The sequence below is a fragment of the Sminthopsis crassicaudata genome, chromosome 1 (assembly GCF_048593235.1).
Source record: "Sminthopsis crassicaudata isolate SCR6 chromosome 1, ASM4859323v1, whole genome shotgun sequence".
In the NCBI taxonomy this organism is placed as follows: Eukaryota; Metazoa; Chordata; class Mammalia; order Dasyuromorphia; family Dasyuridae; genus Sminthopsis; species Sminthopsis crassicaudata.
Genome location: NC_133617.1, coordinates 479098719 through 479121116, shown reverse-complemented (window position 1 = coordinate 479121116; position 22398 = coordinate 479098719). Strand labels below are relative to the sequence as shown.

General features: G+C 42.5%; 1 protein-coding gene across 2 annotated transcripts in view; it reads left to right on the top strand.

Annotated features, from left to right (window-relative positions):
* The window catches only part of TMEM184A (transmembrane protein 184A), a 64075-nt gene extending 47592 nt beyond the window's left edge, over positions 1 to 16483 (top strand). The window contains exons 4-9 of one of the 2 annotated variants that reach the window (XM_074281136.1): positions 5288 to 5378; positions 6120 to 6195; positions 6293 to 6384; positions 7892 to 8061; positions 9834 to 10031; positions 12081 to 16483. In XM_074281136.1, coding sequence (XP_074137237.1) covers positions 5288 to 5378; positions 6120 to 6195; positions 6293 to 6384; positions 7892 to 8061; positions 9834 to 10031; positions 12081 to 12322 — 869 coding nt within the window. In that variant the 3' untranslated portion in view covers positions 12323 to 16483. The remainder of the gene's footprint in view (positions 1 to 5287; positions 5379 to 6119; positions 6196 to 6292; positions 6385 to 7891; positions 8062 to 9833; positions 10032 to 12080) is intronic. The other variant, XM_074281135.1, reaches the window with a different exon arrangement.
* Positions 16484 to 22398: the final 5915 nt, after the last annotated feature.

The following is a 22398-nucleotide window of genomic DNA, read 5'->3' as shown; positions in this document are numbered from 1 at the left end:
TGGTATAAGATAAACACTAGAATTTGTTTCCTTTTACATCTGTCTCTTCATCTTCATATGTTCCTACATATAATATATTTACTTTAATATTGAATAGGAAATAAGAAAAAGTTTAACAAAAACCAGGGGGTAGGGGAATGAAAAAGATTGATACATCCTGATAAGAACATCACATGAGTTGGGAGTCCAGAGGCTAACTTTTATTGTTGTTGTTGTTGTAGTCGTGTCTGACTTGTGATCCCTTTGGGGGTTTTCTTGGCAAAGGCACTGGAGTGGTTTGCCATTTCCTTCTCCAGCTCATTTAACAGATGAAGAAACTGAGGCAAACAGGGTGAAGTGACTTGTCCAGGTCACACAGCTTTTCCTGACTTTAGGTCTAGCATTCTATTTTGCACCTAGGCTACTTATGTTTTTCAGTCTTATGTGAAAATCCTTACAACATATCCAAAAAGGAAGCCACCAAACTTTCCCTTAAAGAAGAAATAAGCACTTATTAATCACTGTGGTAGGTGATGTTATTATGTCCATTTTAGAGTTGAGAAAACTGAGGCAAACAGGGTCACAAAAGCGGTAACTGTCAAGAATCCAAATTTGAATTCAGGCCTTCTTGATCCAGCATTCTTTCCACTGAGCCATAGAGCTGCCTCTAGAAAAGATGCCTTCTAATGAAGAATACTCCTAGTGAAAGAGAACCTTCACTCCACTTTTGGATAAGTATTAAGAAAGTTCTTCCTCATATGAAGCTCTCTTTGCATCTCTTCAACTTCTTATTGTTGCTCCTATTCTACCCACTGGAATTAAGTGCGATGAGACCAGTCCCTCTTCCATAGAACAGCCTTTTTTCAAGACAGAAGCAAAATCCCAACTAAATTTTCTATTCCTCAGGTTTAAACATTTCCAGTTCCTTCAGTCAATTTTCCTATGACATGATCTATGAGGGGAGGAGGGACTTTTATAATCATTGTCCTCTATAGGATCTCCAGCTTTTCATTCATTCACATATGCATTCATCCATTCACGCATTTATTTATGACATTTGAAAAAAATTTGGGTTCTAAATTCTCTCCCTCCTTACTGCCCCTTCCCTACCTAATAAAGTGTGAGTCATATATGTGAAGTCATGTAAAACATTGACCAACAGCTTTTCATCCATTCATTTATACATTGATTCATCCATTTTTTTATTTATATTGTCTTTCCTGACCTTACCAACCCAGTATATTAATTATACATGTGAAGTCATATAAAACATTGATCTCTGGCTATAATTCATCTATTTATGACATTCATTTTGTAAAAATTTTGACAAATTCTCTCCTTTCTCCTCCTTCTAAAGTATCATTTATACATGTGAAATCATGAAAAGCACTGATCTCCAGCTTATCAGTGGCCCTGAGGAAATGTGCCAACAAGAGGTGATCACAGGACTTCAAATGTGGTTTTACCAAGGTAGAACTCAGAAGCATTATCACCTCCCTCAATCCTTTACACTGGGCATCTTGTACTGCAACCTAAGATCGCACTTAGCCTTTTTGGATGCTGGGTTGTTACAGTCCTATACATTACACCAATTTGCAGTAAAACTGTCAAATTTTTTTTCTTTGTCCTCTGGCTATTATCCTCCTTTCCTGACTTTACAAATCAGATTTATTTATTTATTATTTTCTTTAAAAAAATTTTTCCTGAGGCAATTAGGGTTAAGTGACTCGGACAGAGCCATCCTAGTTAAGTATTAAGTGTCAGAGGCTAGATTTGAACTTTCTTCTGACTCCAAGGCTGGTGCATTATCCATTATGTTAAGTAGTTGTCCCTATCTTTTAAAAATTATTCTTTTAGTATATTTATTTTTAAAGTTTAAGGAGTAAGAGTTTACATTTATCCCTATTGTATATCATCTTGGATGCAGCATGAAGTCCACACCTAATAGTGAGATCCTTTTGGATCCTAACTGCCTTATAGAGCACTTTAACTCTGTTTATGTCTCTGTTCCTCTGTTTATGTCATCTAAAGGTTTGACAAGCATGCAACCCAAACCTTTGTCCAAATCACTGACAAAATGCTAGATTAGGGCAGATCCCTGCAGTGTACCACTGTACACCTCTTTCTAAAGTTGACAGCTAACTGCCAGAAAAAGATGATGTTATGAGCTCTTTATTTTTAATAGAATTTTATTTTTCCAAATTACATATAGTTTTCAATATTCACTTTTGTAAAACTGGGTTCCAAATTTTTCTTCTTCCTTCCCCTCTCTCTCCTCCCTTAGTTAAACATGTGCCATTTTAAAAAACATTTCCATATTTGTTGGGTTGTACAAGAAAACTCAGATGAAAAGGGGAAAAAATCACAAGAAAGAAAAAAAACAAGCAAACAAACTACAACAACAAAAAGATAAAAATTCTATTCTTTGATCCACATTCAGTCTCCATAGTTCTCTCTCTGGATATGATTGGCATTTTTCATCCCAAGTCTGTTTGAATTGCCTTGAATCACTTCATTGTTAAAAAGAGCCAAAAAAAAAAAAAAAAAAAAAAAAAAAAAAAAAAAACCAAGTCCATCACAGTTGATCATCACATAATCTTCTTGTTGCTGTGTACAATGTTCTCTTGAACGCTTCAGTTTACAAAGGAAGATCTACGAGGTCTGGAGAGTAGAAGTCATTTGGCTCATGTCACATAGCTGAATGTCAAACCCATATGCTTTGACCCTAAATTGACATTTTTCCATTACAGAATACTGATTCTCTGCTATATGCAAGAGATATAGAACTGGGCAGCCTGGACTTCCAGCAGCATCTCAGCAAATTGGTTTTGTTTCCATGGCCAGGATACCTCTGGGACTTTGGTTTTGTTTTCGGTTGGATCTATCAAGGGAGCTGTCCTCCCCTCCACCTCCCCCCCTCACTCTCTCTCTCTCTTCTCTTCTTCCTTCCCTTTTTTCCTCTTTCTTTCTGCCTTTTTCCTTCTTTCCCTTTTGGATGCCTATACATATTTGTGCGCTCTCTCTCTCTTTCTCTCTCTCTCTCTTTCTCTCTCTCTGTCTCTCTGTCTCTCTCTGTCTCTCTGTCTCTCTGTCTCTCTGTCTCTCTCCTCTCTCTCTCTCTCTCTCTCTCTCTCTCTCTCTCTCTCTCTCTCTCTCTCTCTCTCTCTCTCTCTCTCTGTCTCTCTCTGTCTCTCTCTGTCTCTTTCTCTGTCTCTCTCTCATACACAATTCTTAAGCCAGCATTGATAACATGCTGTTTTTATTATAAAGGACTCAATTCAATTCAATAAACATTTTTTAAGAATTTATCCAGCCTTGGAACTAGAAGAACCTGAGTTCAAATTCAGCCTCAGAAACTTACTAGTTGTGTGATCCTGTGCAAGTGATTTAATCACAATTGCTTTCCAAAAAAAAAAAAAAAAAAAAAAAAAAGGAGGGGATGGAAGAAGATACGAGGAGTAATATATAGTCTCTACTTCCAAAGGGTTCTAATCTTATAGTAGTGATGATATTTACATTAGTAAATATTAGAAAACAAAATGAGAAGTTATAAATGGTAGAACAAAGAATTTTGAAAATTCACCATAAGAACTGAGCTTTATAATAACTTATAATGAACAAAAACACTTTCTTCACAACTGTGAGAAATAGGTAGTTTTAGTATTGTTCCCATTATATAGATGGGGAAACTGAGGCTTAGGTAACTTAAATTACCTATTCTGAATTATGTATATATAGTAAATGGAACAAGTTGGATCCAAACCCAGGACCCTTGATTCCAAGTCTTGCATGCTTTCTCCAATATCATGCCATTTAAACAGGAAGAAAACAAGCATTTGTTAAGCACTTCACTATGTACCAGACACTGTCCAAACTGTCTGAACTTGACAGCAATCCTATTAGTTGGGTAAGGAGCTACCATTATGCCATTTTTACAGATGGGGAAACTGAGGCAGATAATGGTAATGTGACTTGTCTGGGGTCACACAGCTAAAAAATATCTGAGGTCACATTTGAACTCAGATTTTCCTAACTTGAGGCCCAGAACTCTCTGTCACCTGTACTACCTAGGGCTGAGACTGAGTTTTGGAGGTGCAAAGATACCTAGTTCTCTACACTGATTGAAACCATAGGTTCAAATTCTCCCAAAAGATACTTATCTCACAGATTTGGAAGGACTAAAGAGGTAATATATTTAAAGGACTTTGCAAATTTAAAGATGCTGCTATAAATGTTATTTTTAGGGTATGGAGAGATGGAAGATATGAAGGGCCTGAAAATTAAATTTATTTTTAAATTTTTGATAGTATTTTATTTTCCCAAATACATGCAAAGGTTGTTTTCAACACTCACCCTTACAAAATCTTGTGTTTCAAATTTTTTTTTTTCCCTCACCAAGACAGCAAGTAATCCAATATAGGTTAAACATGTGCAGTTCTTCTGAACATATTTCCATATTCATAATGCTGCTCAAGAAAAATCAGATCAAAAGGGATAAAAGTACGAAAAAACAACAACAAAAATGGTGAAAAGACTATGCTTTGATCCACATTCAGTCTCCACGGTTCTCCCTCTGGATGTAGAGGGCATTTTCCATCCTCAGATTATTGGAATTACCTTGAATCACCTCATTGTTGGTCGGGATACAATTGTTTAAAACTATGTGCCCCTTTGAAGAACAGGAGAGTTCAGAAAGCATGAGAGATTTAAGGAGAGATTTGGTGCTGGTTTTGGCGATCTGTCCTGGTGTAACTCCAAGTAGTTTATATTCTGAGAGCGACTTGTTCAGTCACGTCAGACTCTTTGTGACCTTGTGGACCTTACTATCGATGGGATTTTCTTGGCGAACATACTGGAGGGGTTTGCTGTTTCCGTCTCCAGTGGATGTGTAAGTGTCCTGGTTATACAGCTAGTAGTGTCTGATTTGAATTCAGGGCTCTCTGACTCCAGGCCCAGCCCTCTATCCACTGAGCTACCCTGCTGCCATCTGATAAAATAGTTTTCTATTTCAAATAGTCTGCTGAAATCTATTTGGCTAAAGAGAACCCACTGCAGAGGGGCATAGGAAAAAAAAGGAACAAAGGGGAAGGGTAGAGGACCCTCAGAGTGTCATCCAAAATGGATAATTCTCATCCCATGTGTTAAGAGGATTTAAAGAGTCTCTTGTTTGGGGGTACATTGTGCCAGCTTCTCAAAGCTGAGCCTCCCCGTGTAGCTAAGAAGTAGGGGGAATGTAAATATAGGATTTTGTAGTTTCTCCTCCAACTGCTTATGTTTGTCTTTCTTTCCATCTGTCTGTCCTTGCCAGCATTTGTCATTTACAGTTTCCTGAGCCTCTGCTTTGAGTACCTAGGGGGTGAGAGTGCCATCATGGCTGAGATCCGTGGGAAGCCTATCAGGTAAGTCATTAATCAATCAGTAGCAACAAGTACGAAATGAAGCAGTCCCTATTCTCAGACTGCTTTAGCATATACCCAGGTGTCCTGGATCCTGAGAAAAACAAGCAGACCATGAGTTGAATCCAAACTAAGAAACCTGAACTATGGCAAACCATGTTGTTTCCAGGGAATTATTTTACTGTATCTTTTGTTTTTTAAATTACCTTCAGTGACGAATATTTCACTCTCCCTTTCCCTGCCCTATGAGCTGTGTCTGGTAGCAAAGAATGGGGAAAAAGAGCAAATTTGAAAGCAAAACCAACCAACACGTCAGTTATATCTGATGATCTATATAATATTCCATGTGACCCCCTACTTCTGCAAAGAGAGGGATGTCAGGCAAGAGATCTAAAAGAACTGTTTTTCCCTTTTTGGTAGTTCTATTTCTCTTAAGATTTCAAAGAATGAGAAGCTTGAAGAGGCCTTCAGTTTCATTCATTCTAACAGTTGCCTTCATTTTATAGAAAGCTGGGTATCAGATCTGAGACTAGAACCCAGTTCTTTTGATTCCCAATTCATTTATTTATCTGAGGGAGCACATTCATAGTGTTCCCTCAGAACCAGAATCTGGCCCATTTGAGTCTCCAAGCCCCCCTGCCTGCACACATCCTGCCCAACTTTTTCTCTTTCCTGCTGTGGTCTTCCAGCTGCTACTCAGCCCCTGTGCCCGCTCCCACGGGTTTTATTTCTCTCTGGTTCTAGGTCCAGCTGTTTTTATGGCACCTGCTGCCTGCAGGGGATGTCCTATTCCATTGGTTTTCTTCGGTTCTGTAAACAGGTGGGTGACGGGGACATCCAGGCTTGGTCGGGGGTAGGGGCGGCCCTCCAGGAGCATGGGGCTACCTCTAGCTATGTTCCCTCCTCTCTTTTCACAGGCCACGCTGCAGTTTTGTATTGTGAAGCCCGTCATGGCTCTCATCACCATTATCCTGCAGGGGTTTGGCAAATACAACGACGGAGATTTTAAGTAAGAGCATGATAAGTAGAAGCAAGGGGGTGGGAGAGGACGAACTGGGGCTCCGTGGCTTGAGTTTGGGAGCCAGGAATGGAGGCAGCCATCCATCTTAAAATGAGAACTCTTGGGGGCTGCCTAAGTTAGTAATGACATTCATTCAATTAATGGTTGTTGCTGTTGAGTTATTTCAGTCCTGTCTGACTTTGGGGGCTTTTTTGGCAAAAATATTGGGAGTGGTGTGTCATTTCCTTCTCCAGCCCAGTTTACAGAGGAGGAAACTGAGGCAATTTAAGTGAGTTGCCCAGACTCACACAGCCAGTTTTGATTTCAGTTCTCCCAGGCTGCAGAGCCAGTGCTCTCTCCATTGGAGCACCCGGCGCTCATTCAGTTCATAGGATTGTAGATTCAGAGCCATAACAGATGTCAGAGGCCGTTGATCCAGATCCCTCATTTTACACGTGAGGAAACAGAGGCACAGAGAGATTAAGTGACTTAGCAGTACATGTCTAACACTGGGTGCTAGATTTGGGGAAATACAAGTTCAAAGTATAGGAATGTACGGCCTGTCCAGAGCAGACCCCAGGTGCAGGCATTGGAATCAACAGAATGCCAGCGGGGCACGTCACGGGAAGTGGGACTCTGAGGGGCAGAGGCAAGGATCAGCACATGTCCTGGCCGCAGAGATAGCGAGGGTGAGAGTCCAAGTCCAGCCTCAGATACTTCTTAGTTGTGTGACCCTAGGCAAGCCACATAACCCTAAGTGCCTCAAAAAAGAGAGAGAGAAATAGCATACAGGCCATTTTAGTTTGAATGTAGAATTTTTGAGGAGATAGAATCAGGCAGAAGAGATTAGTTGGAGCCAAATTATGAAGGACTTTGCTTTAAATGCCAGTGGGAATGGTATTTTATTGTGGAGGCAATAGGGAGCCACTGAAACTTCTTGAGAGGAAGGTAACACAATCACACCTGGGTTTTCCAAAAACTATTCTAAAACCTCTGGGGAAATATAAAAAGAAAAGATTTAAACCCAACTCTTAACCAATCAAGTTAATAGCTAATGGAGACCTACTGTGTCAACTTCTGCACTAAGCACTGAGGATTCAAATGTTAAAAAAAAAAATACTCCTTCCTCTTAGAAAACTTATGTTCTCACCTTAAAATATAAAAAGAATGCACACATATCACATGCAAGAATAGCAAGAACATTGGTAAAGAGGAGCAGACTATTATAATGTAATATGGAGAGGATTGTGGAGAGGATTTAGAAATTACAACTAATAAGTGTTAACGGTCTGAGGTCAAATTTGAACTCAGGTCCTCCGGGGCCTGTGCCCTATTCACTGAGCCATCTAGTTGCCCCAGAGAAGGGAAGAACCCTGAACTAGATATGAGAGGTAAATCCGTGTTGGGAAGTAGATTGGAGCTGGAGTTTGGGAAGATGGGGATTCACTGGGGACTTGCATGGCAGGAGGAGCCGGACTATCAGCAGCCTGGGATTGTTCTCTTTCTTTACCTCTAGTCCCTGCACTGGCTATCTCTACGTCACCATTGTCTACAACTTCTCGGTGAGCCTGGCTCTCTATGCCCTCTTCCTTTTCTACTTTGCCACCAGTGACCTCCTCCGACCCTTTGAGCCCGTCCTCAAGTTTCTCACCATCAAGGCCGTCATCTTCCTCTCCTTCTGGCAAGGTGGGTGAGGATGGAGAAAGTGAGGTTGCTGACCTTTCTCTTCTGACTTCTACTATATAGGAAAGCTTGGGTCCCTGAAGACAGAAACACCAGAAAAAAATGCCCTCTACAGCTGTTTCAGCCCAGCACTTGACCATGCAATTGGATGGGGGTAGTAGGGGAAGTTGGGAGGGGATTCCTTTTAGAAGGCAATGGAAGCCCCAGAGAATAAATAATAAAGTCTGAGTATAGGCTTTATTTTTCTGGTGGTTGTTGTTGTTGTTGTTGTTGTTTTTTGCAGCATGGCTAGCACAGAAATGTTTTACATGTATAAATGATGACTAGGAGACAGGTCAGAGTGAGGAAGCAAATTCAGAACTCAAAATAAATAAATAAATAGATAGATAGATAGATAAATAAATAAATAGATTATAGATGAATGATTTTTTAAAAAATAAGGCAATGGATTATAGTGGAAAGAGGCCTAGTTTTATAGTCAGAGTTCTCAGCTCTTGTACTTTCAAGTTTTGTGATTTAGAGCAAGTGACTTCATTTTTCTGAGCCTTGGTTTCTCCATCTACAAAATGGATAGCTTACACTATCTACTTCACAGGAAAAAATATGCTTTACAAAGTTTTTTTTTTAATTTTATTTATAAATTTTTTGACAGTATATATGCATGAGTAATTTTTTATAACATTATTCCTTGTATTCATTTTTCCAAATTATCCCCTCCCTCCCTCTATATAAAGATTTATTATGACATCTTCACCAATCTTCTCCATTTATGGGTAGAGAAACAAGTCCAGAGAAAAGTGTAGTGATTTAAATGCATAAAGCAACATAGCTTGAACCCATGTGGCCCTATAAACAAAGATATTTTTTGTTCTTTCCAAAATATTCTCAATTTTCTGCTTTTATCTTAATAGTGGGACTCACATCTCTCCAAAAAGAACCCATTTGTGCCTGGCTCATTGCTCTGTGTGTCATCTGAGTTTCAGATATATCCATAGTACCGTGCTGGGGGCAGGGAAGGTGGTAGGGCTCCTGGTAAGGACAGGAGATTGTAATTGGTGTAGTGGATAGAGCCTGGGTTGTGGAATCAGGAGGAGCTGAATTCAAATTTGCCCTTAGCTATGTGAGCCTAGGCAAATCACTTAGCCCCATTTGCCTCCCCACTAAAAGAATATATATGAGTGATGTAAGTTATATAAGATATATGTAATAGAAAATTATATATAGGGGTGTGTGTGTGTGTGTGTGTGTGTATGTGTGTGTGTGCGTGAGAGAGATAGAAGATATATGAATGATGTGAGGAAGAGGTCATTTCTGACTGGAGTAATTAAAGAAGGGTACGACCGCACCTGGACAAGGTGGTCCATAGGCAGATCTCAGTAGAGTGGTGAGAACAAAGATTGGTTTAGGGTACTAAACTTTTGAGGGTACCAGTACAATTGACTCAGGAGACATTTCTTCTACCTAGCTACCTAACCCTGCCCCTGCATCCCCAGCTGTGGGTAAGAAATCCTCCATAAGCTGGTGTTCCAAAATTAACTTTCTTCTACATCCCAGGAGAACTCGCCATCACACACACACACCTATCACATCCCCCCCTTATCCCAGGTATAAAATTCCCAGTTAGAATTCTGTACTTTTTGCCATGCCATAGGAAATGAATAGAGTTAATTTTCTGTTTCAGGGCACCTTAGCCCTCTCTTTTGTGCTGGTGGGGCCTGGGTGGCTGAGTCTCTCCATCTCTCTCTATCGTTCCTGACTCGATGTTGCTCCCACAGGGATGCTGCTGGCCATCCTGGAGAAGTGTGGCGTGATCCCCGAGGTGCAGATCATTGATGGAAACGAGGTGGGGGCTGGGACAGTGGCTGCTGGCTACCAGAACTTCATCATCTGCATCGAGATGCTCTTTGCCTCTATTGCCTTACGCTACGCCTTCACGTGCCAGGTGTACTCCGAGAAGAAGGAAAACTCACCAGGTACCTGGCCCAGGCTCCCCAAAGGCAGAAGGGATGGCTGGTATAGGGACCTGCCAGCTTGTAGAGTGCCTGACCGCTGTGCCAGAGGATCCCATAAAACTCTGGAACTGTCAGGTCAAGCTCGGTGTTAGGAAGGAGCAGACAAATTGGTGTTTTCTGAGGTTTTGCCTCCTTATCGGGAAAGCCTTGGCCAAATATCTGGGGCTGGACAGAGTTGAGAGGTTGGACTCCAGTGAATCCTCCAGTTGGCCCGGGTGACTAAAAATGGGGATCAGAGTAAGAAATTCACTTGCAGTACAGATCGCGTCCTAGAAAGGACCTCTTGTTTAATCCCATTTTGCCATTAAGCAATTACCAAAGCTCACACAGAAGCAGAATTTGAAATCAGTTCCCCTGATTCTTTGAGATCCTATGCCATAGGTGGTAAGGATTGGCTGTGAGCATACAAGACCTGAGTTCAAGTGCCATTTCTGACACGTATGGGTACAGGAATCTGGACAAATCACCTAACTCTTCAGTGCTCTGATTCTCTGAGACTGGAAGTTGTGGAGAGGGTGCCCATATGCCCTGATAATGGGAATTTCCTCATCCAGGAATCCCGTATTGAGTAAAATTAGAAGTTTATTTCCTATCTCTGTCTTTTGGCACCAAATTCAATGGATTTTTATTTCTGCCACACCAAACTCTGATAAAGAGATTTGGAGAAGGAATTTAGCTCAAAGGCTAAGCAGTCTCTGATGCCCAGAACGAAGTGGAAACTGAGAGAAGGCTGTTCCCCATTGGAATGGCCTCAGACAAGGATTTTGAATAGTAATTCTTATGCCCCTTCTGTCGGTGGGTCACTTCTGTGGGCAGCAGCAACATATCAGCATGCTCCCAACTGGGCAGGAAAACAGTTACTGGAAAGAATAGGTTGCTTGATTACACCCCAGTGAAGGGCTATTCTCTGGTTTTGAGGTTTTTTCTATTAAAAATCCCAAACAAATGATTACTTTGATTCAGCACCACAGGTATAGAAGCAGTCGTACTTTGAGCAGAGATATAAGTAAGAAACCAACTCACCAAATATCAGGGTAAGGGGTCCTCCTGGGTCACACTTCGAGAAATGCATCTTCAGAAAGAGTTCACTTAAGAAGTGATTAGATCCAAAGGACTGAGACTAGCTGTTCTGGTCTCCCATGGGTACAGAACAAGAGGTTATGAACTCAAATTACAGTCAGAGAGTTTTCAAGAAGTTATAAGTCACTTTTTGAATCATAAGGGTACTGGACTCGGGAAAAAGTCATATTATTATAGTTCTCCCAACAACTCTGTGAAATGGGTATGACAAATATTACTATTTTCATTTCACAGATAATAATAGCTAGTTGTCCCTGACAACACTATCTATGGGATCATGGGAAAATCCTTTAACCTTTAACCCCTCTGACACTCAGTTTGCCTTTCTGTAAAAACTAATCTCTGTAATATCTACCCCATTAGGTTGGTTTGAGGCTTGAAGGAGATTATGTATGGCACTTGAGAAACTAGAGCTCTATACAAAAACCACTTATCATTATCTTTAAGAGTAAAACAGGCATTCAACCATTTTGAGATGGCCTTAAGTGCAGGAGACAGAATTGGGTCTGTCCCCTTCGTCCTTTTCAGAACTAGAGACAGAGGCAGAGAGTGTACACAATGAGGAGACCTCAGCAGCCTCCAGTCCAACTTATCCCTGCAAAGAAATCACAGCGTAGCATATTTGACACTCTAATCTCTAATGGGATGGAACCACGCAGAACCATTACTGCCTTGGGAGTCAGAGGACCGGGCCGAAATTTATGCTTAATGTGTTATCTTCTTTTAACCCTGCTGGGCTTCCAGTTTCCTTATTTGAGAAATTTCCTTACACTGCTTCTGAGGTCACTTCAGATCTGTGATCCTGTTATCCTATCACCTCCCAAGGCAGCCTCTTCCACTTGGGGTCAGTTCTAATTGTCAAGAAGTTTTTCCAGCTCATAGGAAGGTCAGCCCTCACCTTAACCTCGGACTCATTCTTTTTGCCCTCAGTGACCGTGGCTCCCATGCAGAGTATTTCCAGTGGGCTCAAGGAGACCATAAGTCCTCAGGACATTGTCCAGGATGCCATCCACAACTTCTCGCCTACTTACCAGCAGTACACTCAGCAATCTATGCAGGAGGTCAAAATACAGGGGAAAAATGGGAACACGACCCCTACTTCCCATCTTCCTGGGGGCAAGAAGAGCAAAAACATAGAGAAGAGGATGTTAATCCTTTCTGATGAGCTGTAAGGGCATCTCTAAGGGAGCAAGGACTTCAGATGCAGGGAGAGCCCTTCAAGGAGTTAGCTTTTGCCTGAAGAGCTGTCCTTGAACAGTAGTCAACATCCCCCACCAAGTACAAGCGGACTGTGGGGAGGAGGTATTGCATTCTCCTATCACCTTCCCTCTTAACAATCTACCAATCTACCCCCTACATTCTAAGAACTGGTCCTGAGGAAAAACTGCTTTGGAGAGATCTTTTTCCAAGACCTGCTCTGCTGTGTCCATGGAGTCTACAGTCTTGCTGTTTTCTTATCTGGTAGACCCCCTCCATCCCCTCCACCTCCCGAGACCCACAGCTCAGATTCTTTCAGTGACCAATAATGTACTTCCTTTTTTGACTGGAGTCAATGTCTTCATCAGAGCTTGCCAGGAGAGAGCTCTCCTTTCCACAGTAAGTCAATCAAGAAACAATTCTTTGGCATCAAGTGTGTTCCCGGATGTGCTAGATGCTGGTGATATAAAGACAAAAATGAAACCGTTCTTACTGTCAGGACCCAGTGAGGAGAGGTGTCCCAGGCACAGGGATAGGGACGACCTATGCAGACAGGGAGAGGAAGCCTATGGGAGATGATGTGCAAAGGGAGGTCCAGGAAATCACAAATAGATGCTCAGAAACTTGAGGAGACTATTTTAAAAAATTGTTTCTGCTGAAGACCCAGAAAGATAAAGGATTATCTCCTGCACATCAAGATACATTCAGGGAGGATTAAAAGCAAACATGAATCATGTTCTATTTCTCTTCCTTTCCCCAAAGATAAAGGGACTATTCATTTTGAATAAGAGCGTGAGAACGGGGGCTACCTCCAAGCTGACCTGACCTCTATCTCTATAGGAACGAGACTCCACCTTTGATCCAGAGAATCTGATGGTCTCTTTGCTTAGCCACTTTCTTGGGAATATTACAGATGGCAGCAAAGGCTGTGGAGAATCCGTGGGGTACCACTGCTAGGACTTCCCCTTGCCACACAGTGTTGTTCCTCAGTTACCCAGAAGCCAGTGGACATCTGCATGGATGTCACACTTCAAAGTTCTGCCCCATTACGGCCAAGAACCAGAACGTCCCAAAGCGCTTTGCACTGGAATCTGTCATAGGTGCCACCAAAGACCCTCCCTGTCCCCCTCCCTTGACGCTGCATGCTACACCTCCCCATCTGAAGCAGACTGAAGCAGAGACAGGAGACAGCGGTGGAAGGGCTGTCCCACTAATCTGTACGGTTTGTATGGGTTACTACGGGGTGAGTCTGATTAGGTCTGGCTGAAAACAGAGCTGCTGCTGAATTAGGAACCCATTCCTTCCCCTGCAGAGCAGGCTGCAGGGAGCAGGGGGGGGGGGGATTGGTTTGGGTTCAGTCCAGCACAGTATCAACACAAGTATTTTGCACTTGGGATACAGAAACGGAAATGAAAAATAGTACCTGCCTTCAAAGAACTTATGTTTTACTGGGGAATAAAAACAAATCAATAGGTAAATAAACACAAGGAATTTGAGAAGGCAGGTTAGGGAAGAATAAGCAGTAACAACGGGGGGAGGAGGGGTGAAGGCACATGAGCTGAGCCTTGAAAGAATCTAGGGATTGCAAGAAGGGTGAGGAGAGGTGTCCCAGGCACAGGGGAGAGGGACAGCCCGTGCAGAGAAGCAGAGGAAGCATATGGGAGGTGGTGTGCAAAGTGAGATCCACGAAACCACCAGGAGGTGGCCAGAAACTTGACTAGACTGGTTTTAATTGTTTCTGCTGGAGATTATCCCCTGCACATCAAAGTAAATTTAGGGAAGATTAAAAACAAACACTCGCAGGAACCATGGTCAGTTTCTCTTCCTCTCCCCAAAAACTGACAGTAGAATTCTCTTCAATGTTAGTGCTGGGGTGGACGGGGACGGGCAGGTGATGGGCTAAGTGGGATTGAACAGACTTGGAAAGTTAAGTCCAAGAGCCTGAGCAGCCTTTAAAACAAAGCAGCCTGCATGAGTCTCACTTGTCAGTGACCAACTTGGGCCGCCTGAGGTACTCCCTGTCCAGGAAGGGGGGAGCGGGCTGTAACCCCCAAGTGCCCCCCTCCCAGCTGTGCCAAGGGTCAGAGGATCGTGAGACATACCACGAGGTATCACAGACTTCCAAGCGGATTGCTTTTATTTATACATAAATGTTCTTTGGGGGTTTCCCCGTAATGATGTCTGGCTTCTATTTTTGTGTAGTCGATCTCTTGGCTTAGCTAAAACCTTCATGTGGGGTCAGGCTGAAACTGGGCCGAAGGGTGTGGGAGCAGCCAGGAATTACCCCTGAGCCTCCCCAGCCATCACAGGGTGCATCGGAAGCCTGATGGGACCCTTTGTGTTAGCTGCTCGGGCTTTCCGGAGGTGATCTTCATCCTTACAAGGTCCTTCAGGGGGCAGGACTGTCATCCCTCTTTAATGGAGGGAAAATTGAATACCCAGGGTTTGCTAAGTAATTGTGTGCAAGGTCACCCCGAGTGAGCTAAGTTATGGCTAGAAGGGGAGGGGAATGATAGTGGACAGACTGTGACTGGATTGGGAGCTGAACCCCTGGGAGTCACCTTGAGACAAGTGAGTTGTTGGGGCTGCTTCTCAGGTTCCCCGGGCCAGTGTCTGTTTTCAGGTCAAGAGTTAGCAGAAGAGAAACGACAAAGTCTCAGGTGCTGAGAGCTCTGATTCCGGGGCGCCTTGGAGGGTGGGAATGCAGGCTGCCCGCTCGTTCCCAATCCCTGCCCCCACTTTTGGCCGCCCCTCACACGCACCCAAAGCCGGACTCTGTGATAAGATACAGCAGCGACTTTTCCAGTCCAGCCTGGGCTGAGCGGCCTGGGAAAGTCTTTCTCTTATCACTCCGTCTCCACTGCTGCTGGCAAACCTGGGGCTGCCTTCCCTCCCTCCCCACCCCCACTTGGTGGGGCCACACCCATGTTTCTGCTTCCCTGGTCAGACTACAAAACACACGACCTGCAAGTTTGTTTGGTAGAGGTCCGGCACCAGATGGACTTAACCCGAGATCCCACCACAAGCATGACGTTTTAAGGGGCCGAACAAAAGTCTCCGATGTGCTGATCTGAATGGTGAGGAGGAAGGCCATAAACCGCCTTGAAATTATCCACCCCAGCTCCCTGGGAGCCTCAAGTCGAGGAGGTCGGACCTTTGGCCAGCAGCCTGGCTGAGCTGGATCACGGGCTATGAATTCTGCCCTCCTGTGGCTGGAGTCTTTGGCTCCTGTCATCCTATAGCCGGTCCACTTTCTGAAGGAGTAGGGAAGCCGGCCCCAGCTGTCAAAGCTTGGCCAGCTGCATTAGGCAAATGAAGCTTTGGGGAAGGCAACATTCCCAGACTCCTGTGAGATCCTCATGGTCAGTGGGGAGCACTGAATCAGTGGAGAGAGCACTGGACTTAAAGTCAGGGAGACCTGGGTTTCAATAAGAAGCTTGCAAGCTTTATGACACCCTTACCCTATCAGCCACAGTTTCCTCACTTGTAAAATGAGGGTGGTAGCACTTCCCCCACAGGGCTGTTGTGAGGGTCAAAAAGATGAGCATAAATAAAACCTTAGAGCCATTAGTATTATTTAGGGGAGTCAAAAATAGATCCAGACTAGTTCTGGGTCAGCACATCTGCAATAAACACAGGCGTGTGTTGAATAGCACAAGATTATCTCAAAAAAGGAGTATGGCTTAGAATGGTCTCATTTCCTCAAATTATCCTTATCTTGTTTTTGAAAGGGAAAGTAAGGCCCTTTTAAAAGTTTCATGTCCTCAAATTTATAACAGTTAAATAAATGTGCAGGTGATGTGAACCTTGTTACCATGGAACAGTGTAAGGAGTTCTGGACTAAGTCAGGAGTTTGTACATCTTTAAAAGGAGGGAGTTGGTCTTCTACCTTTAATATGATTCTATGACCTGATATCCAGTCCTGCCCACTAACTGACATGGGATCTTGTTTAAGTCATTAGCTGGATCTGTTTTTCTCTCCTTAAAGTTTCTTTTGGGTTATTAAACTCAACCAGAGGTGTCAAACACAGGGTCTGACCCATCTAGAGCCCACAATATTACCAGATGTGGCCCAAACCAGATTCGATGTAAGTGGGACATATTTTAGAAAATAAATAAAATATGATAGAAACAGATAGGTGGTTTTCTGTCAATATGTTTCTGCTTGAGTTTGAGACTAGCATTAGATAACTATCATGGTCCATTAGAGCTTGAATATCCTATCCTATAATTCTATATCTGTAGCTTTCCCAGGCTGCTAAAGCCCTATCTGTTTTCTGGTCTTGTCTTGTCACTCCTTAATGAAGCAACTCCCAAATTCACACTTCAAAGTTAGGCAGAGAAGAGTTTTAACTCAGAAACCCCTAACATTCTGTGGCCATGTCCACATGGAGATTTGTTTGGGTTTGTTCTGTGTTTCTCAGCTAATAATTGTCTCTTCTAGTTTTGCATCTCATCAAGGACTTAGAGGAGCTAAAATTATTAAAAGTTGTGTAGGGACATTTCCCAGGTATCTACTAGCTCACCTATATTATCTCAGTTCCCTAGACGTGATAATTCCTGTAACAATTGTTTGCCAGGAGATAATTGGGCTTCTGGCCAGAAGGTCAAGAAGAGACAGGCCCAGTTTTCTTCCAAAGCCTCCGGAGAATCCAGGACAACAAAGTATTCTTTGCAGGCCTAACATGCTAACCGTAAAGGACTTAAAATTCAAGATTTTGGAAGTAGGAGAAAAAACCCTATGTGGTTTTCACAAACCTACTTGGTTAATTCAATTCCCAGATAAATTAAACCATGACCTATCACTGAGGAGCTTGTTAGTGGCAACATTCATCATCTCTAACATTTATATATGGCTTACAATGTGCCAGTTACAGATACACAAATGGAAAACATTTCTGACCCTAAAAGGTTTCTTATATTCAAATGGGGGAGGCCAATGAATCTGGATCATTACATATTTATCTTCAATAGATCAGGACTGGATTTCTCCTATATCCTCCCAGAACTTGAGGAAGACTTATGTTGGGATATATCCTTACAGCAAATTAATGGGAGAATATGAAACCCCTACATCAATGAGGTGATAAGTTTCAATGGATTATCAGTCTTAAATCATAGAACCCCAAACCTGTCTTAATGGATCTCCTACTTTTAGATTAAGAAATAAATCTAATTAAACCTTTGTCAAGTTAGGGCATCAATAAAAATTTGAACTAAGGACATGGTTAGAATTTGGTTCTAAGCTATGAGAAACTTCCATTATAAAAAGGATTAGAATAATAGATTTCACCTGAGAAATGAGAGTCAAGAGAGGCAAGATGGTATATTAGACAAAATACTGGACTTGAGGTCAGTACAAAGTGGTTCACATCTCACATCAGACACATAAAAAAAAGTATCAATATGGGCCACTCTTAGCCACTTTTCTATCACCCCTCACTTCCAAATTTGTATACATGGTAGAGAGGATTCTAGCCTAGGTTAGATGGCTGTGATGCTTTGATATGGGAAAATAAGATAGGTGGCTATAGACAGACTGCTATATTTGTCTCCCCTTTTACAGACTGGTTGCAATTCCACTTCTTGCTAAGATAGGTCAATGCAATGCTGATTTCACAAATATAGACTTAGCTGTGCAGTCTGGAGAATGTTTTCTTAGACTAGATTGGCAAATTTTCAAATGTAGTATGATGAAGTTTTGTCCTTGTTCTGATGGTGTTATGGGGCATTAGAATGAGTGAGTCACTTAACCTCCAAGACTGTGTTTGCTCACCATGTAGGTAGCTGGGTGTTCCTGTAGATAGTGTTGGACTTGAGAGTCATAAAAACTGAAGCTTAAAGCCTGTTTCAGACACTTAGTAGCTGTGCCCTGGGCAAATCATTGAACCATTCTTGGCCTGCCTCCTCATCTGTGAAATGGTGATATTAAGAGCATCTATCATAAGGTTGTTGTTAAGTACCAAATGCAACCACATGAAAAGTGCTTTACAAACCTGAAAATTACACAGTTCTTATCTATGAAAGGAGGGTGATTAACAATGTTTTCTAAGGTCTGTTTCAGTATTAAGTCCATGCTATGCCCTATTTTCAATGTGTGTGTGGCTGGGGACGACAGTGTTTCTTACTGTCATAAGACGTGGCAGTGAAGCTGGCAGCTGTGCTAGAGGGTTGGGACATCTTTAACAGGATGACATGAAGCAGCTGCAGCTCACAAGCTAGTTATCAATCCAAAGTGAAGAAACAATGACTGCACACCAGAACAGATCCAAAACCAGAAAAATGCTTTATTGGAAAGGTACAAAACCAGTCACAGCAGCTAAATGTACAGCAATAAATTACGTTGTGGCTGTCAGAAGAGAAAAGTGATGGACACAAACACTGGGCTATATGCCATACAAACAGGAATCCACATTACTTGGTATATTCTCAATAATTTATATTATAATAAAAAAGCAGCACAAAAATAAATATTGAAATGAAATTACTGAATAACCACAGAGGACAGAATGAGCTGGTGCTAAAAAACTTAAAACAGACTGTCCCTATCATTTGGGGAGGAAGAGGGCCAGGGGGAAGGAAATAAGCAAAGGAATTGCCTTCTATGGAAAGGTCCCAGAAGATTTAAAGCACAAGAGAAAAAGGAAAACAAATCCACATTACATAAAGGTCATGGACTTTTTTTCTTAAATTAAAAAAGAAAACCAACCAAAATATTAAAATTGTGACAATGAAGTTTCAATGATTTGAAAGGGAGGGCAAGAGAGAGAGAAAAAAATGTTACCTCTGTCGGCCAGCCTATGCCCATCACCATCTCCAGGGGATACCAAAGTTTCTTAGCATTATCCCATGGCTCTCTACCCCTTCCCCCCAGGTGCCTTGTTTTCTCTTCTTCTACCACTAAATGCATTGCTCCTTACTTCACCTACAGCTTTAGATTTCAGGCATTTGTCGGATGTTAGATTGCCCATACTTCCAAAGTTCCTTCAGGTGACCAGGCAAGCTCAGCTACTGATCTACTGTTACTCTTGGGTATCCCTGCAATCTGGGAAAGGGTTTACAGGTCAAGAATTCAATATGAAAGTTTACTTGCCCATGCACAACATTGTCCCTCTCCCATCCTGAGGGCACATCAACTATGTGACAACAATGATACTAAAAGCCCATTTTCTCTGTCTTTGCTGGGTATTACAAACAAGAAGAACAGAAACACTAGCCTTGGACACCAGAACTTCAAAATGAAAACTACCCTGGAAAGTGGGGGTTGACAGGAAATCCTGTGGCTTGGGAAGGGGATCTGTGGGGCAGATTGCAGGGTAGGGAAGAGGATTTGGCTGGAGCACCTGGGAGATGAAATGCCAAGGCATGACATCTGGGGGGGGATTATAGCCCTTGTTGGGGTCATCCTCCAAGCCTAGGGCAGTGGTTCAGAGGAATGTCATGCAGAATAGAGTTTAGAATGCATGGGCCTTAGAGCCAGAGCTCCTCTCAGAATGGAAGAGGGAAACTGGGTTGGGGAGCAGCCAACAGATCCCTCCTTACACAGAGCCTGTGGTTATGACTCATTTGCAGAAGTTAGGGGTGAAGAAGGGAAGACACTCCCATTCTCCACCTCCAGGTCAAATTGCCAGGTCAGAGATTCCTGACCTGACAATTATTTTTAATAAAAGATTTACAGTATCAAACTTGGAAAAAAAATTAATTTTGCTTACGAAAAATCTGTACGATAAAATGTGTATATAATTTTATATATTTATATATATATATATATATTTACTTTTTCTCTCTCTTTTTAAATATTTCCACGTGGTCCGTATTGATATCCAATATGGATTACCTACCATGGCTATGGTATCAACAGCTTTATTAACACTCAGGCCTCTTGTTTTGGAAGAATCCAAGCGCCTACTGGTAGAGACCTGGCTCTCAGCTTGGCCAAACCCTTTGGCACTCTTCCAGGAAATGGAAAACTATTCAGCCACATGGCAGTGCCACTGGAGAAGTTCAGATACTTCTTGTTTTATTCCAACAGCAGAGAACAGAACAAAGATTCAGCCCTTAGGGCCTGTGTCACTCCTATGATACCCTCCCTATGTGGTTAAGGACCCTTAAAGTCCTCTGCAGCTTGTTTTGTTTAGGGTTGGGGTGGGGAGAGGAAGAGTATAGTAAGAGGGAAATAGGAACAGGGAGCTGGAAAAAAGGGTTGGGGGAAAGAGGAAGGTTTCTTTCTGTTCATGAACCCAGCAAAGCCAAGTGTAGGATTGATCTTGGGCTATGGTACATTTAAGCTTCCCCAAAGCCCATTGATAGGAGTCACATCCCACTCTTCCTCTTCCCCACCTCCCACCCTTACAGACAAACACACAGGTATCTACACATATAGTAAAGAATCTAGACTGAACCTGGTAGACCAGAGCACTTAGCTGATCCAGAGAACTTTAAAGGATATGCTTCCTGATCAGCAAACGTGACCCTAACTCAGTTTCATTCCCCAACCTTAACAGTCAACACCAAATCTATTAGCAGGGTAGGTGGGAGATATGGAAGTAGTAATGCTAAATAAACACCTTCCCAAATGTTTAATAAAGTCATCCAGAAAGTGTTCTGAGGTTACTATTACTACTCTCCATGGAAAGGAGCCACAGGAAAACATTACTGTGAGATCTTTGATGGCTCAGTTGCTCAGGAAAGAAAAAGCAAGTTAAAGGCTTCAGACAATGTTTGAGCACCAAGGTTGCACAGATTCCCCTCATCTTTTATGCAGTGGTAGAAGAGTACAATTAGATTTTCAAGGATTCACCTGGTAAACCTCCTTAAGCTTTCAGTAATCAACTTCAAAACATACTTCCTCTCTGGTGTGCACAAGCTACCTTCTTTAGTCAATCATGTCAATAATTTCCTCAAATCACATTCTAGTCTCTTCTGTAACACTCATTTTCGATTTCTTCCAATGACACAAGATAACCTTTCTCCTTGACCCCTTTCTCTCTCTAGACCCTATCTACTCTCCACCCCACTCTCTTGGCCCTCATAAGGCTACTTCCTGTCTCTTCTCAAATAGGAACCACTACATCAAGCGTACAGTAGTACAGAACAGCACTGGCACAAAACAGTGCCTTCCAGCTACCAAATACCAGTTCACATCATCAATGATCTGGCACCTCTGTTCCTATCTCCTTCCTCTCCTCCACAACACCCTTAATCCTGCTCACCTTCTTTCTGTAGAACCAAAGGTTTTGCTTATCTTCTTCAGGTTATCGCCCCAACAAAAACTCTTCTTTTTGGTATTTCTTCTCTGGGTCCCTTAAAATTCCTGTGTTTCAAAGACTCAATATTCTCACTGACATGGAGAAGAGCTGACCACATGCAGACCCTTAGAACACAAGACACTATTTACGTAGGCTAAAGGAAGGAGGCTGACATCAGTTCTGAAATGCCTACCTGAGGATCAGTTCTAAATCAATGAACAAGTACATTGGCTCCTCCTCTAAGCTTCCCTCCTCTCTGCCAGTGTCCAATAACCTGTGTGCTGTTTTGGCAGCTGGTCCCATGGAGGAAGGCCTCCCCATGGAACAAGAGGAGGTTGTTTTTGCGTCCTATGCTCTAACAATCACCCTGTTTGCATATAAGGGGGTATCTGGATGTCCTGGTTTCCCCAGCATATATGCTACTTCCTCCCTGCTGAAGTTCTCAAGCTGGCTATACTCTCGAGAACATCCTGAACATTTTGTTACTCCTTAAATAACACCTTTGTACTCAATCAATCCTCTGTGGAACAGACATCCCCTTGCCACTGCTCAGTTTCTGCCCGGTAATACTGCTATGATATCTCCCTTGGGGAATGCTGTGCACACGTGTGCATGAGCACACACACGAAACCCTACCTAATACTTTCCACACATCCTTTATTGGAGCACCAGGGAATCCTAAGCTAACTGCTAAAACAGGGCTGTGAGTGCATTCTAAATGTGGAACACCTGGAAGAACTAAGCTGCACCACATGCCTTCTGTTCAGGTCTTGCTCAGGGAGGGAAGCCAGACATTTAGTCAT